This window comes from Diabrotica undecimpunctata, chromosome 9 (genome assembly GCF_040954645.1).
Source record: "Diabrotica undecimpunctata isolate CICGRU chromosome 9, icDiaUnde3, whole genome shotgun sequence".
Taxonomy (NCBI): Eukaryota; Metazoa; Arthropoda; class Insecta; order Coleoptera; family Chrysomelidae; genus Diabrotica; species Diabrotica undecimpunctata.
The window spans coordinates 98,376,957-98,399,239 of record NC_092811.1 but is presented as its reverse complement, the minus strand read 5'-3'; the positions used below and the strand labels follow the sequence as shown (position 1 = coordinate 98,399,239).

The 22,283-nt window shown below is 34.6% G+C and overlaps 1 protein-coding gene across 4 annotated transcripts in view; it reads left to right on the top strand.

Annotated features, from left to right (window-relative positions):
- The window catches only part of LOC140450313 (protein amalgam-like), a 140,452-nt gene that overhangs the window by 99,319 nt on the left and 18,850 nt on the right, over positions 1-22,283 (top strand). For 2 of the 4 annotated variants that reach the window (XM_072543870.1, XM_072543867.1), the window contains exons 4-7: positions 11,172-11,385; positions 15,002-15,408; positions 18,010-18,178; positions 18,272-18,343. In XM_072543870.1, the coding sequence (XP_072399971.1) occupies positions 11,172-11,385; positions 15,002-15,408; positions 18,010-18,178; positions 18,272-18,343 (862 nt within the window). The remainder of the gene's footprint in view (positions 1-11,171; positions 11,386-15,001; positions 15,409-18,009; positions 18,179-18,271; positions 18,344-22,283) is intronic. The other 2 variants (XM_072543871.1, XM_072543869.1) reach the window with 1 other exon arrangement.

Sequence of the window (22,283 nt, the reverse complement as noted above, 5' to 3'; positions counted from 1 at the left end):
TGCCAAACGTAAGTGGCTCTACTAATTAAAAGAGAAGAATGTACCGTCAGATGGTGTATTCAAACCATCTTTACGGGGCACATATATAGAATAATACGCTAACAAGAGCACAGCGGAAACCTCCCATTAAGGTAATAAGTGCGTACCGCACTATATCTAAAAATGTTCTTCAAGTGAATGCAAGAACTCTCCTCATCCAGCTCCTAGCCAAGAAACGAGATATGCTCCATAAAGCCGGGATCTCACAGAAAGTGGAGCGGCGTTCTTCATCGGTGGCGAAGTGAAAAAGAAAATACATAATAGAAAAAGACAAAATCTAAAGATGGAAACCATCGCAACGTAGAATACCGTTCTTCCGTCAATATTTGTGGTTTACGATCCGTGGGATAGGGCAGAATTGCCGATTTATGGCCGGCGCAGGCAGTCTCGTTGTTTGTCGGTAAATTACCAGGGTTCAAAGGAAGGTCAGAAGCTGACGCAGAGCAGGTACTTACCACTCCAACCCTTCCGACGCGCCGAGGGCCTAGTACGGTCACTGTCGTAGTAATTTTACTATGGAATGGTCTAAAAAAGTTGTGTTGGAATTTTTATCGTTGTATAAATTATTCAACTTGCTAAAATTTTTCGTAAACAGACTAAACCAAACTAAAAAAAGTAAATATTTGTTAATTTCACAGTAATGTGGGGTGCCAACCGTGTTCTTTTCACTATTATCTATTCTCTATTTCTCTTTGCCGACGTGAACCGGCGAGAGCGCCTCTCCACGCTCCGTGACATCCCGGCTTAACAGCGAGAATGACCACCCGAAACAAAAACAAATCAAAAACGAAACGCTAAACTAATAGTAGAAGAGATCCGAAAGAAAGAAGGTAGATGAGAGCCGAAATAAAAAACGAAACACTAAACTAATAACAGGAATGGGAGGCACATATAGATAAGGTACAATAGACTAAGGCGCTGATTCCTGATGTGAAAGCATCGCAGATGTGGGTTTAAAAGAACAAATTACTTTTTTACATAGTTTCTTCCTGGACATGGTTCGATTAGGTCCTACATGTACAGAACTAAAAAGTTAAATGAAGATGAAATGACTTATGTCTTCCGGTGCAGGGTTTTCTCGTCATAAATACATAAAATTACTACATGCCTAGGAGATGTAACGACCAACTACATTATGACGGCGCCATGGAAAACTAAGAGAATTTTGATTTTGTCGTAGACCTTATAACGACAATATATAAAAAAGAGACGCTAGAAAGAGCAACAGAACTTTTGAGACAAAAAAGTTTAAAATAATTTTGAAATTCTTCTTCATTGGGTTATGATATTACTTTGGATATTATCAGCTATGTCATAAAAACCGTGCTATCAATAATTCTTAACAGGAATATTAATTTAAAGAGTTATTACCACAAATAATAGTAACTGATAGACGCACACAACAGAGTTATCCGTGAGTTATCCGGAAACTAATTTGGATTTATGCAAGGCAGATCGACAACAGATGTAATTTTCATTACAACGCAGCCGATGTTAGACATAAAAAGCTACTTGTTTTATCTATAATTCGGTTATTTTACAGTAGTCCTTCTTTGTCATAATACCATAAAGTTATCGTACCTACTCAGTAATATAAAGCAAATGAGACAAATTTATTGGCACTAAATCATTTCCACATAATGATATTTTAATGAAAGAACAGTTTCAGAATGGTAAATTACCCTAGAAATTGAAACTGAATTGTATAAAATTTTTCAAACTTCTCAGAAAGCAATATATTCAATTCAAAGGAAATACATAGTAAAACTTAGAAACTGTGAATAAGTTTGAAGTAAATTTTAAATATAATTTCGTTATGAAGTTTTTTTTGTTATTATATTTTACTTTATTTCAATTTATTTACCATGAAAATTTCAATTACCAAATGACATTCTTTCCAATCAGTTTTCTGTATGTTTATTTTCTATTAGCAATCTAATCGAATCGTTTTCTTGGGTCATTTCCCTCCTAAAAATATTTTTAATCTTTTCCCATAAGCGTCTGACACAAATTCTCAATTCTGTAGTCGTTTTCAATTTGCTTCTGGTATTTTTAGAACAGGTATGCAACTCCTTAAAATTGGTAAAACGTGTGCATTGGTTTCATGGGTAAATGATAAAGAACGGCGATTTAAATAATTTTATAATTAGTATGGTAATCGCTTGCTGAAACTGCATCGATAATGCAACCATTTAAAAATTTCTCGCAGAGCAAGTGTATGCATGCTGGCTATTAAATAAAATATTCATCATAGGTTGTCATGCGCTTGATTTAAACTTTTTGTTACGACCGGTACATACATAGTATATATAATTTAAAAGGTAACACTTATTCCCAGAAGTGCGATTTAATTAATATGTACATACTAAATTTCATTACATTTAGTAATGTAATATGTACATACATACATTTCTAAATTAAAAAACAAAATAATAAGCAGTATGAAGCGGTAATTCATTGTATCTAACAATAAAACACTGAAAGCCTTTTTTTCAACACTTCCACAAAATTTATTATAATTTATTGTCACTACAGCTGTTTCGGCAGAGTGCTTTTCTCAAGTGAGCTATTTATACTACTGCAATGTTCATTTGAGGATTTGGATAAGGATTCTGATTTCGAATAGGATTGAACATGAAGTCCCCGTTTATGATCTTGTGATCCTCTTCAAGTTTGCTTTGAATGTTGTTGGTTTAGCACAGTATAAGGCAGGACAGCACCAGAAAAGGCACTGTGGTAGTTGTTGTGGCGTGTGTTGTGGAGCATCTAGAAGGCTGTTGAGATGGAGTCGCCAGTTGAATCAAAGATGGAAGGTTTTTCTGGATGTGATGTTCTTTCCAGAGTGTAGTGTTTGTGTTTTTGAGCTAAATGTGACAAAGACCGAGTCACTAGTTACTATTGTTTCTGCAAGCCGTTTTTACGTCTACATTTAACTTCAGAACTAGTGTATAACACTAAAATTCTGTTATTGAATGTTTGCGTTAACGGCCAGGCCTCGTCAGCTTTCGAGAGGCGGTTTTGCCACAGGTGGCCCAGTGTGAATGTGTGTGAAGGCATGACAGTAATTAACGCTATCATTTCGATGTTACTTTAGTACCGTCAGTCGTTTACACATCTCTCAGCCGACCCTAGAATTTGTGCACAAGATTCAATTATCGGCTGGTTACGTTAACGGCGAGGTTACTTCGGTAGCAGAAAGAGGACCCCTTTCACCATCATGCAAGTGTGAGAGTTGTGTGTGGGAGTGTTCTTTGAGTGTAAGTGTGTGCGAGCTGAACTGGCAGAGACGAAAACTATGTTCTCAGTCACCATTGTTGCTGCAACCCGTTTATACGTCTACGATCAACTTCAGAACTAGTTCGATAGACAATCTCAATTTCAGGGCAAGGGAAAAGGATTAGATTATAGAAAGAGTCGGTAAGCTAGCGGAGTAGCTTCGAGGATGTCAGCGTATTTGCCCGGAAATCTCGTCAATGCAAGCCTGCATTAGAATGGACGGAAGTTTTTTGTATATTGGCCCCCGGGTTCATACGTGACCTAGATAAGAGCAGAAACTTAAACCTAAAGGGTTTCTTGGGTGTTAGACTGGGGGGCCGTTGATGGTTCTGCGTGTAAAGTTGCTGTTGAGAGTTTTAATTCTCTCGATAATTGTGACAATATTTGAGGTGTTATGGATTTCACGGGTATATAATCGCCAGGGTTTCCTAGCCTCCAGAATCCTGCGTTCAACAGCAAGTAGTTTAGTCTTCTGATATCTAGTGTTTTAGAAGGGAATATAAGTTAGACTTATACTCATAACGGACCGAATGAAGGTTTTATAAGTGTGGACGAGAGTTTTTGTGTGTGCTCGTCCAATTTTCCCTGTAAGTGGTATGAGGAAGCGGGCTCGATTTCTGACCCTATCTAAAGTTGCCTTTAAATCAGGTTTCCAGTTGAGTGTCTTAGAAATAAGAACACCCAAAGAGAAAGCATTAAGTGTAACTCTCCACTTATTGCACCATTCTTTAAAAAAATTTGTGCCCTTCTGAAAGTTCTCTCAGGAAAATATCCCTCCACTGTTGTGAGAAGAGCAGTATCATCTGCGTAGAGAAACAGTTGAGTACCTAAGATATTTATATTAGAAATGTTGCTGTTGTATATTATATACAATAGCGGCGCTAGTACTGAGCCTTGAGGAACTTCAGCACGTGGAGTAAATGGGGTTGATAGTTGTTCACTTATTCTCACCCTAACAGTTCGATTCGTTAAGTAAGAGTGTGTGATTTTAATGAATTGGAGTGGTAGCATGATGTCAATCAGCCTCCGAACAAGCCCGTCATGCCAGACTTGTTTGCAGGCCTTTTGTACATATAAAAATGTGCCAATCATCATCATCATCAGTAGCTCGACAACCCTTTCTGGGTCCTGGCTTGCTCTAAGATTTTCCGCCATTCTGTTCTGTTCCTTGCTTTGTTTTTCCAGTTGGTAATCTTAATTGTTTTCAGATCTTGTTCCACTTGTTCCATGTATCTAGGATCTTCCCTTTGACCTTCTTCCTACTGGTGTTTGCCTCATAATATGTTTTGGTGTTTCAATCTCCAACATTCGTTCAACATGGCCCATCCAGCGCAGACGTCCGATCTTTATGGATGTTATGATCTCGGGTTCATTGTATGCTGTGTATAGTTCAAAGTTATATCTTCTGCTCCATATGTCATTTTCCTTTACCCCCTTATATATGTGTCTATTGATTTTTTTTTTCAAATGTGCCTAATAAGTTTTCATCGCTTTTCGACAGTGTCCATGTCTCTGATCCATATACAAGGACCGGTTTTATCAGGGTCTTGTATATTTTGCATTTGGTTTTTCTTGTGATGTTGTTAGATCTTAGATGTTTAATTAGTCCATTATATGTTTTATTAGCGATATGTATTCTTCTCTTAACTTCTTCACTGACATTGTTATCTGCGGTAACTAGTGAACCTAGGTATGTAAAATTTTTCACGCTTTCCATGTTATAGTCTCCTATTGTCAGATTCTGTAGGTTTCTTTGGCCTGTCGATTTACTGTCCTTCATGTATTTGGTTTTTATTTCATTAATGTTTAGGCCACTGTTTTGTGCCGCTCTTTCTATCGCATTAAATTCTTCTATCATCTCTCTTTCGCTTCTAGCTAGAAATGTGCCAATGGCGATAGTATTATCATTGATGACTTGGGTGACTTTAGATGTGAAGTATATTAAAGCATTTTGAGTTGATTTACCAGATTGGAATCCATATTGAATTTTGGGATGATATTATGGGCTTCGAGAAAGTTGTTGAGTCTCTCTGTGAGGATGAACTCGAGGACTTTCCCTAACGTATTTATTAATGATATTGGTCTGTAGGATTCCACATCGGTACACGGTTTACCCAGTTTGGGTAATATGATTGTATTAGCCACTTTCCAAGGAGTAGGAAAGTGACTATTTTTGAGGCATGCATTTGAGAGCATACATGCTAATAAAGATAGCTTAAAGCCTTTATTTTTAATGTAAATAATTAGACATTGGTTATTAAAGGAATGATAATGATTTAGAATGTGAAGTGCGTACATAAAATCCGTTTTTTATTATTGAAAGCCCTTTTGTGTTCTACGTTTGTTAAAGGTTATAACGGTTTGACCGATGTAAGTTTTTGGCCAGTCGCCACATGTAAGTTTGTATACATCACATTCAGGTGGCTCCTCCTCGCGGGGATTCTTAGCACCCCTCGACCATTAAAGGTCCACCGCGGACTTTGTCATCTAGTTTAATATCTGATTTTGTTCGATAAAATCCATTTAATTCATATTTTATCTTAATACTTGCCAGTATATTAATTTGTTAACAGATATTTCCATCTACATAATGCCTTTTAAAATTTTCCACGAAAATGCTTTGCCCTGTGTTTATTACTTTGACTTACCTTTTATCTGCTATTCTTTTATTGGGAAAGTTATGCATGATCACTTTTCAAAAAGTCAACCAATAATAATTGGGATTAAACACAATATATTTTGAGAAATGAGCACACAAGAACAAGAACCTCGCAACAAGTTCCCAATAGAATACAACTAATTAAAAGAGCAATAATTTGTACAATAATCTCATAATCGACAAAAGACCATATAGTTTATATATAAAATAATAAACAATATTCTCGGTCTGTATCGTTATTATAAGAAAATGATTATGCAAAAAACCAGAGCAGGCTGTTCCGTTCTAAAAATCAGAGTATTAGCTAGCCAGCTGGTTCTTGTACATTGACTGAGAGGTAGTGAAATTTCGTAACATGATAATTAAGTGAAAGATATTTGTGTTGGATAAAGCATACATAAATAATTGTTATGTGTCAAGGTCTACATAGTTAGAAGTATGTATGTAATGTTTGTGTTAAGCGAAAAACAAATACCTAAGGTTTGTTTTATTTGTTGAAGCCGAAATAGATTTTAGCGTTGAAAGATTTCGAAAATATTATTCAGAAAATATTACGATGAGCACGTATTTCTAAAATAAAATATCGCCGTGGAGTAATCATTAACTTCAAAATAGACAAGACGAAGATAGTTTTATGAGCCGATATTACGGAAGATTTTGGACGAAATACTAATTGTGCGTTATAAACTAGGTGCATAAAAACAAGAACGATTTCCGAGGTGGAAATCGACACTTTAAACATAACGTATTTCCAATTAAACTTGGTGGTTTATCTCCATTGAATATAGTAGATAATATAGAAATGTCACAAGTCACCAGAAAATAGTGTCGTATATACTTAATATCATAAGAGAGAAAATTTTGTTGGCAATATTTTCGATTGGTATGAAATTTTGTTGCCGGGCAATTTTCGTGAATTAAATTTTGACAGTTAAAAAGCTAAAAGTTAAGACGTCGCGTCAGTCGAGTGATTTTGTCAAAATTTCGTAAGCGAAAATTGCCAAAAGGCAACAAACTTGAATAAAACCAGAAGAAAATTTTGCCGGTAATATAAAATTTATAATATAAAATAAAATATATAATATAAAATAAAATATATAATATAAAATTTAACGTGATACTTGGCCGATTTGAAATTAAGCTCCACCCACGATGCGCATTCGACCACAACACAATTCGTCCTTATTATTTCTTGGCCCTTGGAAGTGCAAGGTACTTGTATAGTCTGCGACAAAGTTTTTTTTATTTTACTTATGTTTAAATTTACTGTGTGTTGAAGAAATATCGTATTACAATAGATTTGACTTTTTAAATAATTATTGTTAAGTATTTTAAATTATAAACATGGATTTTCATTCAAAATTAGAAGGCAAAGTCTTGTCTGGACAAACGAGGGAGGTAATAGAAAATGTAATTATTTTTATGCAGAGAGAAGCGATGCAAAATCCGCATGTTAAAGATTTTAAAAAAGTTCAAGAGCGTGCTTCCTTAGCAACGGAAGTAAGTATAGCCACTATAAAACGGATCTCTCGTGAAATGAAAAATATAGAAGAAGGTGCTTCTACATCATTTTCTACGCTTAACAAAAGAATGAGATCTGCCCCAAAATCCAACTTAGGCGATTTTGACAAAGGTTTACTTCGGCGTATAATAATAAATTATTATGTCACGGAAAAACGAGTTCCTACATTGCGACATATAAAAAAAAAAATTAATGAAGACAATATTTATGCAGGGTCGCATGAAACTTTGAGAAAAGTGATGAGAGATATGGGATTTCGATGGAAGAAAGCGAAGAATAACAGGAAAATCCTAATGGAAAAACCCGATATACAAGTGCTCCGGAGGAAGTTTCTCAGAAATATTAAACAATATAGGGAAGAAAATCGGCCCATAATTTACATGGATGAAACTTATATTCATTCCTCTCATACCCATGACAGATGGCAGATACTGGGGAGACAATAGCACCGAAGGTTTGCACAAGCTACTGTCCAAAGGGCAAAGGCTGATTATTGTTCACGCCGGCGGCCAAATAGGGTTCATAAAAAACGCATGTTTGACATTTAGGTAAATCTGGTACGAAGTCTGGAGATTATCATAGCGAAATGAACTACAATAATTATAAAAAATGGATTCATGAAAAACTTATTCCTAATATACCAGCCCGTAGTGTATTGGTTATAGACAATGCATCATACCACAATGTCCAAGTGCAAAAATGTCCCACTATGGGGTGTAGAAAAGACGAAATGAAGGAATGGTAAGACAAAAGAACATTTTCTTTTCAGACGAAATGATAAAAGCAGAATTATATATAATCTAATAAAAATTTACAAACCCAGAAATAAAACTTTGAAATAGATCAAATTATGAACAATGCAGGTCACTCTGTATAATTGTGGGCATATTTCCCAAAAACTGGGTTTCAAAGTTTTCTTCACATATTACGCCCCCTAGCGGTTAACTCAGAAACTTGAAAGTTATTTCCAGCGATTTCTCTTTTACTAAGGATTTTTTCTCCTAAAGTTATAACATGAATAGTTTCTGATATTTAGCCGAGAGATCGGCTTATTGGACCACCCGGTACATATGTTTAACCACTTTTTTATCCATTATATAATATTATGTAACTTATTTTATACACCAGCCCTTAATATTACCAGTTCATATTTCAAAAATCTACGCTATATTTCTAGACACGGCGAGACTAAAAAAGAAAGTCTTGTTTTTCTTCCAATCAGAACGACACTAACTGTTTTTCAACTATTTGATATCGACTTCGAAACTTCAAATAATTTTGAGGTTGTTCTAATTTATCAAGTTCTATTCAAAAATACTAAGACTGACTTAAAGCTCCATCTGTTCGTTAATAGTTTAACTAATAACATGGCGGTGCAGTGCATCAAAGAAAACTGTATGTGCATTTAAAAACCTCCAAGGAAAGAATATAATATTCTATCTATTATCATTGATTATGCTATTATAACTTATAACCAATATAAATATATTATACAATCCATATAAATATACATATTTTTTAAACAAATGGGTTTTTCCTTCTTTAGATACAATTCGGTATGACGCATATTGTTATTTGCTCCATGTTTATGGCATACAAAATATGTACCTACCAGTTTACCTACAGTATCATAAACATAAAATATATGTAGTTGTATAAATTATTATAAAATTAGTCCATATAAATGTAGTTTTTAAAATTTTTGTTATCGTGTTCGGAATATTCTAAGAACCCACATATCAGTTTTGTTAAATACTTATAATATTTTTAGATATTTAAGTTTGTTTTATGATTCACAAAACTTCCATTCCGTAATAATTCTCGTGTCCCTCCACGTGACCGGATAGAATGCTTTATTAATATTGCTTTATTAAAAACGAGTCCATTTCCCGCATTTCAATCGCCAATCCTTTCTGTTGGACCGCCTGTCATCTACTAAACTTCTTTTTATCAATTTTTTCCAAAGTCCCTTTACTTCACATTTTCTTTGGTCTACCTTGCGGAATTGTTCCATACAATGTTTCATTTTTTAATATCGTTAAATTATTGCTTTGTTTTGAAAAGGTTAGTGCAAATGGTATTTCAAAAATGAGAATAAAACTAAAGAGAATTAACAACACAACCCCCAAAAAAGGAGTCGATCTTATTTAACTACGAATCGCAAAAGTATAAAAACATATATGATTATTGCAATCAATGAAAAACTGAAAAAAATAAAACCTGTAAAAGACTACACAACAGATACCATAAATGAAAATTGGACAGATTTTAAAACAGCGTTAATGGAACCGTATAATATCCATGTCCTTAAAAGTAAAGAATATAAAAAAGAATGTATGACAAATGATATATTGAATGTAATGGACGAAAGAAGAAAATATAAAAAAAGGGCAAACAAAAGTACAGATATATACAGAAAGATATCCGCTCAAAAACAAGTATATCTAAGGAAAACTGCTATGGGGAAAAATGCGAAGAAATAGAACACCTACAGAATAACCATGATAGCTTTAATGAACTTGGAAAAATTAAAGAATTGACGAAGAGACAAAGTAACAGACACAACACACTAAAGGACTAAGCTGGAAACAATATTATTGACACAAAAGAAGAATTAAGAGTTTGGAGAGACTACATAGAACTATTTAACCATCAACGCGACAATGTAGATAAAGAGTACGCAAACAGTGATACAGGACCAAAATAATATGTAGGTAGGAGAATTTTTCCCTTATTACTATTTACCTACAAATTTAGTGTTGTTTATAAAAAACAATGGTTATCTAAATATGCGAAAAATTACGGGAACACATAAATTTACTTCTTGTTTCGTTTTTTCGTCCTGGATCGTAATTTTGATTCACCTTGTACTATTTCATAGACTGTACACTAGCACTAATACTAATGCCAAAGATACTCTTGATCTCCAAAGCTGCTTTCAAACACCCAAACATTACTGCCCGTACCGGGATGGACAAACCGGTACCGCCTATTTCTACCTAGTAGGCGATTGGTTTCCACTTAGATAGGGGCATCGGGCATAGGCATTTGGCAATTTAAACAATAGTTACTATGATTATTCTCGTTCGAAATTCTAAAACAACGCAAATCACTAAGTGCATATAGCAACTTATGAGATTTACAGAGAAAACGGACGCGGTTTACACGAGCCAAGTCTACACAAGGCAAATTGGTTGTGTAAATACACAATTGTATGTGTATTCTATTTCAAGAGGCACTAAAGTGTTTTTCTTCGAAGATTTTGGGATGGTATTCGAATGTTTCTGAAAAAGTCACAGTCGAATATAGTGTGTATGAAAACATTATACAGGTTAAATGAAATATGCCTACCTATTGACACTTCATCTTCTATCAGAAACAGTGTATTATTATATATTCATTGTTTGTCACCCTTAGAAATCAAATATTTTCTTTAATAAGAAAAATATATCGGTCATCTGCCACTTCATTGAAATGACCAGTAAATTGAACCGTTCAACTCTTCTCTTTGCTACTATTATGACTATCACCATTTTAGTTAGTTGTATTCATTGCCGTTACCGTTAAAAGTTAGTTTGTATATATTCAGAACATTCACGGGCCATTCTTTTAAATATAAAACATTATCTTCTATATTTTTAACTTATTTATTGAAATATTTTTGACCTTTTTTAGTACAAGATCGGAGAAACACTCAAGCTGACATGTAAAGCTATAGGATATCCCAAACCCGTCATATCATGGCACAAAGGAAATGAAAGACTGGAACTTCATGGAGAAACTATTGAAATTCCAAACGTAACTCCCGAAAATGGAGGCATATACAGGTGTTTGGCCGACAATGGTTTAAAGGAACCCAGTCACAAACATGTCGCCATAAACATTGAACGTAAGTAGATATTTTAACACTCATATCTTCCTCGCTTCTTCTTTTTATGTAGGCATGACTGTCTTTGTTTTTCAATGTGCCAGGTTCCTCTCTGTGTCAGATCGTGTTTCTGTCGCATACGTCATTATTGGTCTGATGACTGTTTTGTAAATTCTGCCGTTCATTTCTTTCCCGATATTTTTATTTCTCCATATTGTTTCATTCAGACAACCTGCGGGTATCTTCGCTCTATTCACTTGATCTTCCACTTTCAACAACTCCACCATCATCATCATATAACGGGGGTCCTACGGCGATTACCGCTTCCCGCATTTCAACCTCCATCTTTTCCTATCTCTCCAATCTCCCTCTTCTAAGCCTCTAGATTGCATTGTTTTTGTAATTTCTCTTCTCCAGAAATTTGGTGGTCTTCCCCTTTTCCTTCTTTCTGGCGGAACATACATTAAGGCTTTCTTTTTCCACCGCTCCTCCTCCATTCTCATCACGTGACCATACCTTTCCTTTCCTTTAGTGACTTTAAATTCATTTGAGGTTCTGGTTCCAATTTTTACACAACTAACTGCATTTTCGTACAATTTATATATCGCTCGGATATACGTCGAATCCAATCCGGACCTTTCGAGGACCTCAAACATTTTCTTTAACGGGACACTATCATATGCTTTCTTAAGGTCTATAAATACCAAATGGGTCTCTCTACTTCTTTCGACACGCTTTTCAATTATTTGTCGTAGGATAAATATATTATCAAGGCAGGATCTCCCGGTACGAAAGCCGCTTTGTTCTTCAATATCTTGTATCTGTCTTTCAACCCTCTTCTTTAATATTCTGCCGTACAACCGGCCCACAGAGCTCGTCACACTAATACCTCTATAATTGGAACAGTCTCTTTTATTCCCTCTCTTATATATGGAGCTTATATAAGATTTATTCCAATCTTTAAGAATTTCCTGGTGTCCACACATACATTTATTGAAAAGGTCTACTATTAATTCTAAAAGTGCAGTCGGCCCATATTTAACCAGCTCTATGGGAATGTCTCCAGGCCCTGCGGCTTTTCCGTTTTTAACCTCTTTTAAGGTTTCCGTCAATTCAGATAATGTTATTATAGGGATTTCCTGTCTTTCGTCTCTGTTGTCTATTAATTCCCTTATCTTTTCCCATCTGTACTCTACTCTATCCTCTTTCAGCAGTTTCGTATAATATTCTTCCCATTCATTTAACTTTATGAGAGAAATGTTGTCTTCATTTTTCTCATTTTTCCTAAACTGCTTTAATGTTTTCCAAGCTTGTGCCACTTTTGTTCCACCCATAAATCTGTCCAGTTCATCACACTTAGCCTCCCAGTTTATATTTTTCGCCTTATCCACGTCTTTTTTAACTTCTCTATTCCATTTAGCGTATATTTCTCTGTCTTGAGGATCTTTGGATTGAAGCCATATGTGATATGCTTGTTTTTTCTTGAGAACTTTCTCTTCTAGTTCCGTTGACAACCATTCAGGTTTTCCTTTTTTCCGATTTTCAGCTTTTCCCAGTGCTTCATGAATATATTTTTTAATTACCTCATACAGACTTTCAGGGTCTAAGTCCTTTGTTTCTATATTTTTTATTTTCTGAGCTATTCTAATTTTATATAAGAACTTTGTCGAATCTTGTTTAAAGCTTTCCAGGTTATATTTTGTTTTCTATGGTTGTTCCTATGCCTGTTACTTCATCATTTTTGTGACTTGATTGTTCTCTCTTAAATGTCACCATTACTTTTGCAATAATCATATGGTGGTCACTTCCACATTCTGGCCCTCTAAACACCTTCACGTCCTTCGTTTTTAGTTTAGAATCTTTACGCTGAATGAAATAGTCAATTATTGATTTTAAATTCCTGGTAGGCTGCGTCCATGTAAATTTGTGTATATTCTTATGGGGGAAGAATCCATTTAATATTTTCAAAGAATGTGCCTCGCAAAAATCTATTAATCTTTGACCATTGTCGTTCAGAATGTCTTCTCCATATCTCCCTATTATTTCACTGTTGGAGCTCTTTCCAGTTCTTGCATTAAGATCACCTAAGATCCAAATTTCTTTCTTCTTATTAATTGTGGCTAGAACAGTTGTTAACTTGTTAAAGTACTCTTCCTTGCTGTCAACCCTTGAGTCATCCGTCGTTGCATATGTTCCAATTACCACTATTTCATGGCCATTTTTCTTAATTTCCATCAGGATAATTCTTTCATCTATTTCTTGCCATGATTTAATACATTTTTTCAGTTTCTGATGTATTGCTATAGACACTCCCCTTTTAGCCTTTTCTACGCCACTATAGAAATGCAGGTATTCGTTTATCGTTTCATTTCCTCTTCCTTTTTTCTTTACTTCAGTTAATACACAGATGTCTAGTTTCTACTAGAACTCCACCACTTGTTCTATTATATGACCTTCCAGCTCCAATTTACATCTTAGTAAATTTGCTGTTATAACCATGCATGTTGTCTTTTTTGGGGAAATTAACGTATTAAATTTTCTGGAGGTTATATTAAATTGGTGCAGCATACGCTGTAAATCATCTTCACTTTGAGAGGGTCCTATTGCGTCGTCTGCGTAGCAGATTATTTTAAGTTGTTTTCTCCCATTTGGTATCCTTTTTTAGTTCTTACTTTTTTTATTATTTCATCCATAATCCGGTTGAAGAATAGAGGACTCAGGGAATTTCCCTTTTTTATCCCATTGTCAGTTTCAATAGGGTCGATTAGCTCTTTTTCTACTTTTATTGTGTTGTTTTGGTAGATATTTTCAATTGTTTTGGTTATTCCTAGAGGTATCTCTCTTACGTACAATAAATGGATAACATCCTTTAATTTGAGCCTGCCAAATGCCTTCTGAAGGTCCACGAAACTTGGCATTTTGTTGTATTCTAATCAGTTCTCTTGCACTTGCCTCATTATAAATATAGTGTCGGTGCATGATCTTCCCCACCTAAAACCTTGTTGTTCTTCTGCTAGTATTTGGTTGCTTTGGCAACCAAACCGGTTTGGTTGTTAATTTTAGTGTTGTGTTTAATAAATTAATTCCTGTATAATTTTGTTCTATTATTTTTTGGATTAGTTAATAGTTTTTTGTTCAGATCTGGTCGTTAGTACTTTAGTAGTTCATTCGGTATTCTGTTCTCTCCTGGTGATTTTCTATTTTTTAATTTCCTTAGTGCTTTCTTTACCTCTTCCTACTCAATATTCATTTCTTTGTTTGTTGTCACTTCTGTGTTGGTGGTTCACTATTGTCACCATTAGCAAATAGGGATCGAAAGTAGTCTGCCCATGTTTCCCTCTGAATGTGTTTCGTTTTTATTAGTTCGTTCATCTCTTTTCCTTGTTCTCTGATCAGTCTTCATATTTCTTTTTGTTTTCCGCAGCAGTTGTGTTCCATCTGTTTTGAGAAGGTATGCCAGTGTTCTCTTTTTATTTGTCTAACTACAGTATTCGTTTCGTGTCTGATTCATTTATAGTGATTGTATGCCTGTTGTGATTGTTGTGTTCTATATTGTAAAAAGGCTTTCTTCTGTTCTTTACATTTTATTTATACGCATACCTATGAGAATTTTATGTCAACTGTTTTTAACTTATAGATGCACCAAAGATCTCAATTTCCAAGTACCTAGTAACGTCTAACAAAGAAAGAGATGCCGAATTAGTGTGCACTGTAGATGCCTACCCAGAGGCAAACGTTTTGTGGAAAAAGGGTGAAGAAATCATGAAAAATGACGCAACTAGGAAAATTATCACTAAGAGAAGACAACACACTGTTGAAAGCATTTTTGTCATTTCCAATCTGACTGACCAGGACTTCGGTACTTATACTTGTGTAGGCAAGAATAGAAATGGTAAGAAGGAAGAGAAAGTAAGCTTAGTAAAAACTCCTGCTGTTCGGGATTTCATCAAACCTGAAAAGGGAAACAAGGACGTACTTTTGACGTGGAAAGTTGAATCAAAGTCACCTATATCAGCACACGAAATTCAGTACAGGAAAAAGGGAGTAAGTATTTGGATTTTGATTTGAACAAGCACAAATTTTATTAACGCTTAAAAGCAGAATTTTTTTTTATTTTCCATTTTTTTCCCTTTTTTTCAAGTTTAATTTAAACAAATAAAAACTGTTATGTTGGATATTTTATGCATTTTTTTCAAAAAATGCCTTTACCGTATGGTAATGCAAGGACTAGTATTCAAAAGTAAAGTATAATTATATTTTCATCTCAACATCAAAAAGCAGTAAAATAACTATATTGGTACTATTAGTTCATTTTATATGGAAAATAGAAAAACACGGAACGCATAGTACGAGGTCACACTTCTTGCACATTGTGCGAATGCTGGAACAACAGCCTTCTCCAGCACATCTTAGCTTCCGTCGATTTATTTCGACAACGAGATTATTTGTTCTCTCATACTTTGAAGGTCTTACACCAGATTTAGCTGAAGTCCCATTGCTTAAAAAAAACCATGATTTGATGTTGCTTGCCACCGGCTTTTTTTTGTGTAAGTTCCATGTATTGTTGACAGCTACATCAACATATCAAATAAAAATTGGCTACCACCACTTCGTACTTCTGATGCTAATTGCTTTCATTATTATACAGGCTAATAATATTCGGAAGTGGAACCAAGATAATTTTACGCTACTGTAGCGTTTGACTTGTTTAAGATAAGTTTAGCTGTAGCGTTTTACACTGAACATTGGCATAGTTCCATAGACAGTTGAAGCTACAGTTATAACATTGTTATCTACCCAGCGAACTAAATCAACACCGTAATTTTTTTCAATGATGCTTTCATAATGTTCTCTTGGCACCTTTCCTAGGCTTTTTTAAAACACGATTCTCGCGAATTTTACCCGTTGCGTAGTATTCATTTTTCTTAGATTTCTTAGATTTTCTAGCAAATCAAGTCCCGTAAAAAGATTTTCAAACTGAAGGTCATATTGATAATCATTTTTAGCACTTACTAGGTCATACATTACTAAGAACGGCGCAGAAGCTTTTCCAAAATGTTCGTAATTTTATGACATTAAAGAATTTTTTCCTTGGTATATGTCGCAGTTTACTAGATACCTTGGTTTGGTATTCAAAGTCCAACTTTTATAACCAAATCTTCTGGGCTTGCCACGAATAAATTCTTACAAAACGTTTGTATTTTAAGAACGTTTCCGTAATGGAAATTGAAACGTCAATAAACTTATTTTAAACTTCAGTTGTCGCGTATTCCCATTAAAATAGTAGTTACTTTAAGATGCCACAAGAAAATAGCTTCAGAACAATATTCTTCTTGTAGTGCCTATCACCATCATTTCAATCTGTATCTAGCAAACTGTTGCTCTGAAAAAATTTGTGGTTGTTGTGTTGAACCGCGTACATTTTTCCTTGTAGAATTAATTGCAGCAACCCATATCTTTCGCCGTTCCTCGTGATGTGACCGAGGTGTTTGATTTTGGCCGTTTTTATTGTCGTTAACACCTTTTTTTCTTTTTGCATTCTTAATAAAACGCCCTGGTTAGTAACGTGGTTGGTATAGGATATCTTCAGGATTTGACGATAAAGCCACATTTCAAAAGCCTCAATTTTCTTGCAGGTAGCGTCTGTGAGAGTCCACGACTCAACTCCGTACAAAAGTATAGGAAAGATATGACATCGTAGTAACCTGATTTTTATGGGTACTAATAAATCATGGCATTTGAATAGCTTAGCCATTTTTTGAAATGCAGATCTGGCTTTCTCTATCCTACATTTATTTTCTAGGTAATTGTTACAATTTTCATTGACGTTCGTACCAAGGAACGTGTATGTTTTTACTCTTTCGATTGGTTGACCATTTACACTGATTCTTTCAATTTGCTATTCCTTTTTAAAAATCATCATACATTTTGTTATAAATTAAATGTTAAATATTTCATATTTTTGTCCATGAATGTGTATTTATAATAAAATATTATACTACCAGCGCCCTTCCATTTGTGTGGTGCTAATAAACAGCAATTCTGGAAAATAAAATCAATCACAGCAAGATAAAAAAAATGTTTCTGACACACGCATCATTTTACGCCCCCTATATTATTCACAGTTACACTTAAACAACAACAAAAAAGATAAGTAAATTCCTTGGAGCTAAGAATACGCAGTGGGGGATAAGGAATACAAAGCTGCGTGGTTGTCTTGCCCCCACAGCACTTGTGTTTTAATGACCAATAGATCTCAGCACCATGTACAATATAACCTTCTGGCTTACTTTATCTGTTAACTAATAAACTGTAATTTATGAGTACACAAAGGAAAAATACTTCATCTAAAGTTACCTACTCTTAAACCCTTACGTTAAAGTATCATTTTTTTTACATACGAAAATATTTCAAGTCTTAACTGATAATAATCGGAAAACTAGCAGTAGACCAACCACAGTGTGGTGTCTTCTTCGTTAATTGAATACACACTAAAACTACACAACGTCACAGCGGACTCTTACCCTGCTTTACCCTATCAATTATCTCTTTCTCTCCGTTATTTCCTCAAACGCACTACAATCGTTTACAAACTAAATAATTTGTACCCCTGTAATAAATTACTAAAATAGTAACCATTTCTAGGACAGCGACTGGAAAATTGCCGTTCCTGAAGTAACCAATGGCCAAAACGACATGTACGTCATCAAGTACACATTACGAGACCTTGAAGCGGGTGCATACGAAACGAGGGCGCGCTCACAGAACGAGCACGGTTGGTCAGAGTATTCGGACATAATGCCTTTCGAAGGTGGTAAGTACCGATTTATTTTCGTTGGCAGTTTTAATGCTTTTGGCTTTTGAATGAAATGGCGCTCTAATGTTTTATTTTTTGCTTTTTGAACAGTTTTAGCTAAACATGGCTCTACAACTCACAAAAATCACCACAAAAAACACCACAAAGAAAAAGAATTAAAAGGTATATTCTGAGTTTACACTATTATTATTTATTTTATTTATAAGAAATACGAATTAAAAGTTTCCTCGGCGTTTGATACTTTAGTATTCGATGTTCTATAAAAATGAACAATAATAGAAAATATGTGAAATTTTTAAATCAATTGAATAGATCTTCAGAGAATACTTCTAAAATCTAATAAAACAAATTAACAATAAAAAGTATATAGTCAATAGCATATTTAAACATTGAACAATTCGAATAGCGAAAGCACCCATGTTATAGGAATTATTTCGAACTTAACCACTGCACCGTTGACAATTTTATTTATTTTACAATAATATTTATGCACACTTTTTAATTATACTTTAAATAATTCAGTGCAAATGATTTTTTTCAGTTAAAAAAATGTATACAGCTACATGCAATACTTTAGGTTAAAATATTAGTGATTTTGACGATACAGATCGTTGCTTCGATATAGTAAAAATTCCAAATTATTCCACTTATCTACATTCATAAATATATTCTGCATGTATGTACTGTGCAACAAATCTGAGAAGAGCCGCGAAGGTCAAATACAGTAGCGGCTCGTTGGTGTTTTACTTAGATGAGCACGGCAGTGACCTGACAAACGGTGTGCAAAAGTAGTAAAGAATAAGTTAAATATGAAACGTAATCTTATCATTATCTATAGATAAAATCGACTCGCCTATCCGTGGCACTAACAAAAATGATTATGATCTTATCATAATCACTGTTTGGCCTTTAAAAAATTAGCAAATTGCTCTTCATGGACCCATATTGTCTCATTTGTATAAAATATTTTATTCGATCCCGTTTTCCTGTGTCAAAAACATAACACTGAATGCTAATAGTTAAAAATCATGTTCGGGAAAGTTTCTTTTGGAGCAATTAAAACTCTCTGATGCCAACAGATTTGAGAGATTAAATACTATGTATGGGAATAAGCCACAATTGATTGTAATGACAATTGCATTTTACCTAAAAAGTTTAATGTTTTGATTTCTATTCCAATCCTCAAAAAAGATTATTAGGAAACGATTGAACAAAAGAAGAACACTTCAGTACTTAGGCGATGTGATGAGAGGGCAAAGATACTCATTATTACAACTTATTATGCAAGGCAAAATTCGAGGAAAGAGATTTATCATATGCAACTTTACAAAATTCATTGAACCGAAAGTGTTATGATTGAAATATTAATAATGATTGGTATTGGCGATAAGATGCGGACTCAACAAGAAGTATGCAGATTTTTTCACACGATGCACCCAGATCGTGAACCTATTTCACAATCTACGGTAAGCAGAATAGAGCGAGAATACAAAAAATTAGGTCATGTGTCATCAATTGTCATTAGGTCATCAATTCCACACTATAAAGTGCGAGAATTATCTAGGGATTATGGTGTTGGAAAGTCTTCAGTATCTAATGTTTTTAAAAAGGTAAAATATCATCCTTATAAAGTACGTCGTATCCATGAATTGGCTGAGAACGTATGGGCTGGTATTGTGAGTGGTCCATATTTTTTTGATGAAAATTTAACGGGAGCATTATATCGGGATTTCCTACAAAATACATTAATTCCGGATCTGATCCAGCTTTTTCCTGATATTCAAATACCCACTAATTTAGACCGCAGAATCTGGTTTTAACAAGATGGTGCATCGTCACATTTCGCAGAAACTGTTCGCGAATTTTTAAACAGAACTTTTCCACAACGGTAGATAGGAAGAAAAGGACCAGTGGAATGGCCCCCTAGATCACCTGATTTGAACCCATTAGATTTCTTTTTATTGGGAAATCTATAAATTGAGAATAAAAATGGGGATTCCATTTAAAAACAAATAACGATGACGTCATCATACTAATAATGAAGTTATGCGTTACTTTATGGACGATATATAAATATTATATATTTTGTATATGAGCAATTTTTTATATATTTCCTCCATTACAAGCGTCTTAAGTCAAATTTTGATAATAAATATAGAAACACGAATTGTCAATGTAATATGCGATATAGAATTTTATTAGCAATAAGTAGGTACAGCTATATACTTTTAGTTGTTTTAAATTTTTGTTTTAATACTAAATATAAACTGTATTTTCAAAAGTAAACCAATACTATGAACTGCTATACATTTTTATTTCAAATATATTATTCGTATTTCTTTTATTTTCATTTTTATTTTTTCTCTGATTTATGCGCTATAAATGGTTGACATAGATGGTTTTTCGGATCAAGTTTTGCATATTATTGGGACAAGATTAATATTTATTTCTTATAATAGCATTTATTTCTTATAAAGCAAAGATAGTTCTGATTTTCATAAATCTTCACTATACTTACTTAATATTATGGCTGTTTCAAAGCAACAAAAACTTTGAGAGATTTGTGTTCTTTAGAGCAAGTAAAGTAGGTTTCTTCTGTCCAAATATTGATCTCCTGCTGAATATAACAAAATTCGCTTACGAATATAACAAAAAATTTAAATCACCGTAACCACTATATGTATTTGATCTATCTTAAAAGATATTTTGTTGTTGCCTATGGTGTTCATTTGAGTGTTTGCACAATATGGTTGTCTGTAGAAGTGTATCAAGAATTATTGTCAAAGAAGTAGATCTTCTAATATGTCTATCAGGCTGACTTTCATGGATTATTCTGAGCAAGTATGCGGTTCAAACTTAGATCTTGAAATACTTTTTGAAAAAGTGCAGATTGGCATGTAGTCGTGGATTTTCTTGATATATTGTTTATAAGTATCTTTTCTTATTCCAAATGTAGCATTTCTTTTGGCCGCAAATGTTTAGGTCCGGATATATTGATGCTTCAATTTGAAAAAATAGTAAAAATGACTAATTTTTAAAAATGAATGAGAATGCTATGAGAATAATTGCGAATATCAGCAATCAACATGAATTTCGGAGTCGAGAAAAACATAAAAGTCAAGGTCAAACTGGGTTTAAAAGGAACGGAGTAAATGGACCTAACTAAACTTACCCTAACTCAATTTAACCCAACCGATCCAATATATTTTTAAATAACTGTATGCCTTCATCGCATGTTTGCCCTCTTTCACATCATTATAAAAATTGAGGTCAATCTGGCTTAAAAATAAACGGGATCGTACGGATTTTTTAGGTTGACCTATCCCTAGGGATGACTGGCGGATTCAGAGTAGAGGAGTACATCCAAGCCCGTTTTCCCGTAGAAGGACGTCCTGCAAACGGATGCCTTCCTGTTATGCTGCCAACCAACTAAAACCATCCTCTCCTACTTGTGCGCAGTCGACTGTCGCACGTACCGTACTCCAAAGTACCTACTAGTACCTAGTGGGATGGCCGCTGTAAGGCTGACATTTTCGGAGAACTCCCTTCTCTTATCTAGATCTTATCTCTATCGTTTTTCCGGCTACTGTTTCTCATCTTCTTTTTTCTTCAATGGATGTAATTGTGCACCCTACTCCATCTCTCTTTAATTTCCGCCATCTTCGCGATCATCTCTCACACAGTTACAGAGTTTATACCTAGTCTCATTACAGAGTAACAGTGTCAGGGTATTCGCAGTATAGGCATTTGTCTGTATCTGCCTTTTCGAATCCATGAAGAGGGGTCCTATAATACCCTCCCAGGTATTTGAAGCATTTATTTGATGTATTAGAGTTCCATCCCTTGTCTTTTACCCTTCAGAATAATGGCTTCAATCTTCTCTGCCGCGAGTTTCAGTTCATGATCTTTCATCCAGTCCTTCAGACGTTGTCCTAATGCCTTACTCGAAATCGGATATCCGGTGCGTCCCGCGCCACCAGCACAGCGAGATGATCCGCAAAGGCGAAGGGAGTTATACCCTCTCCATATTCGCAATTAATGACCCCGTCATATGCCAGGTTCCATAGCGTCGATCCCTGTGTGACCCCAAGCGTTACGTCAA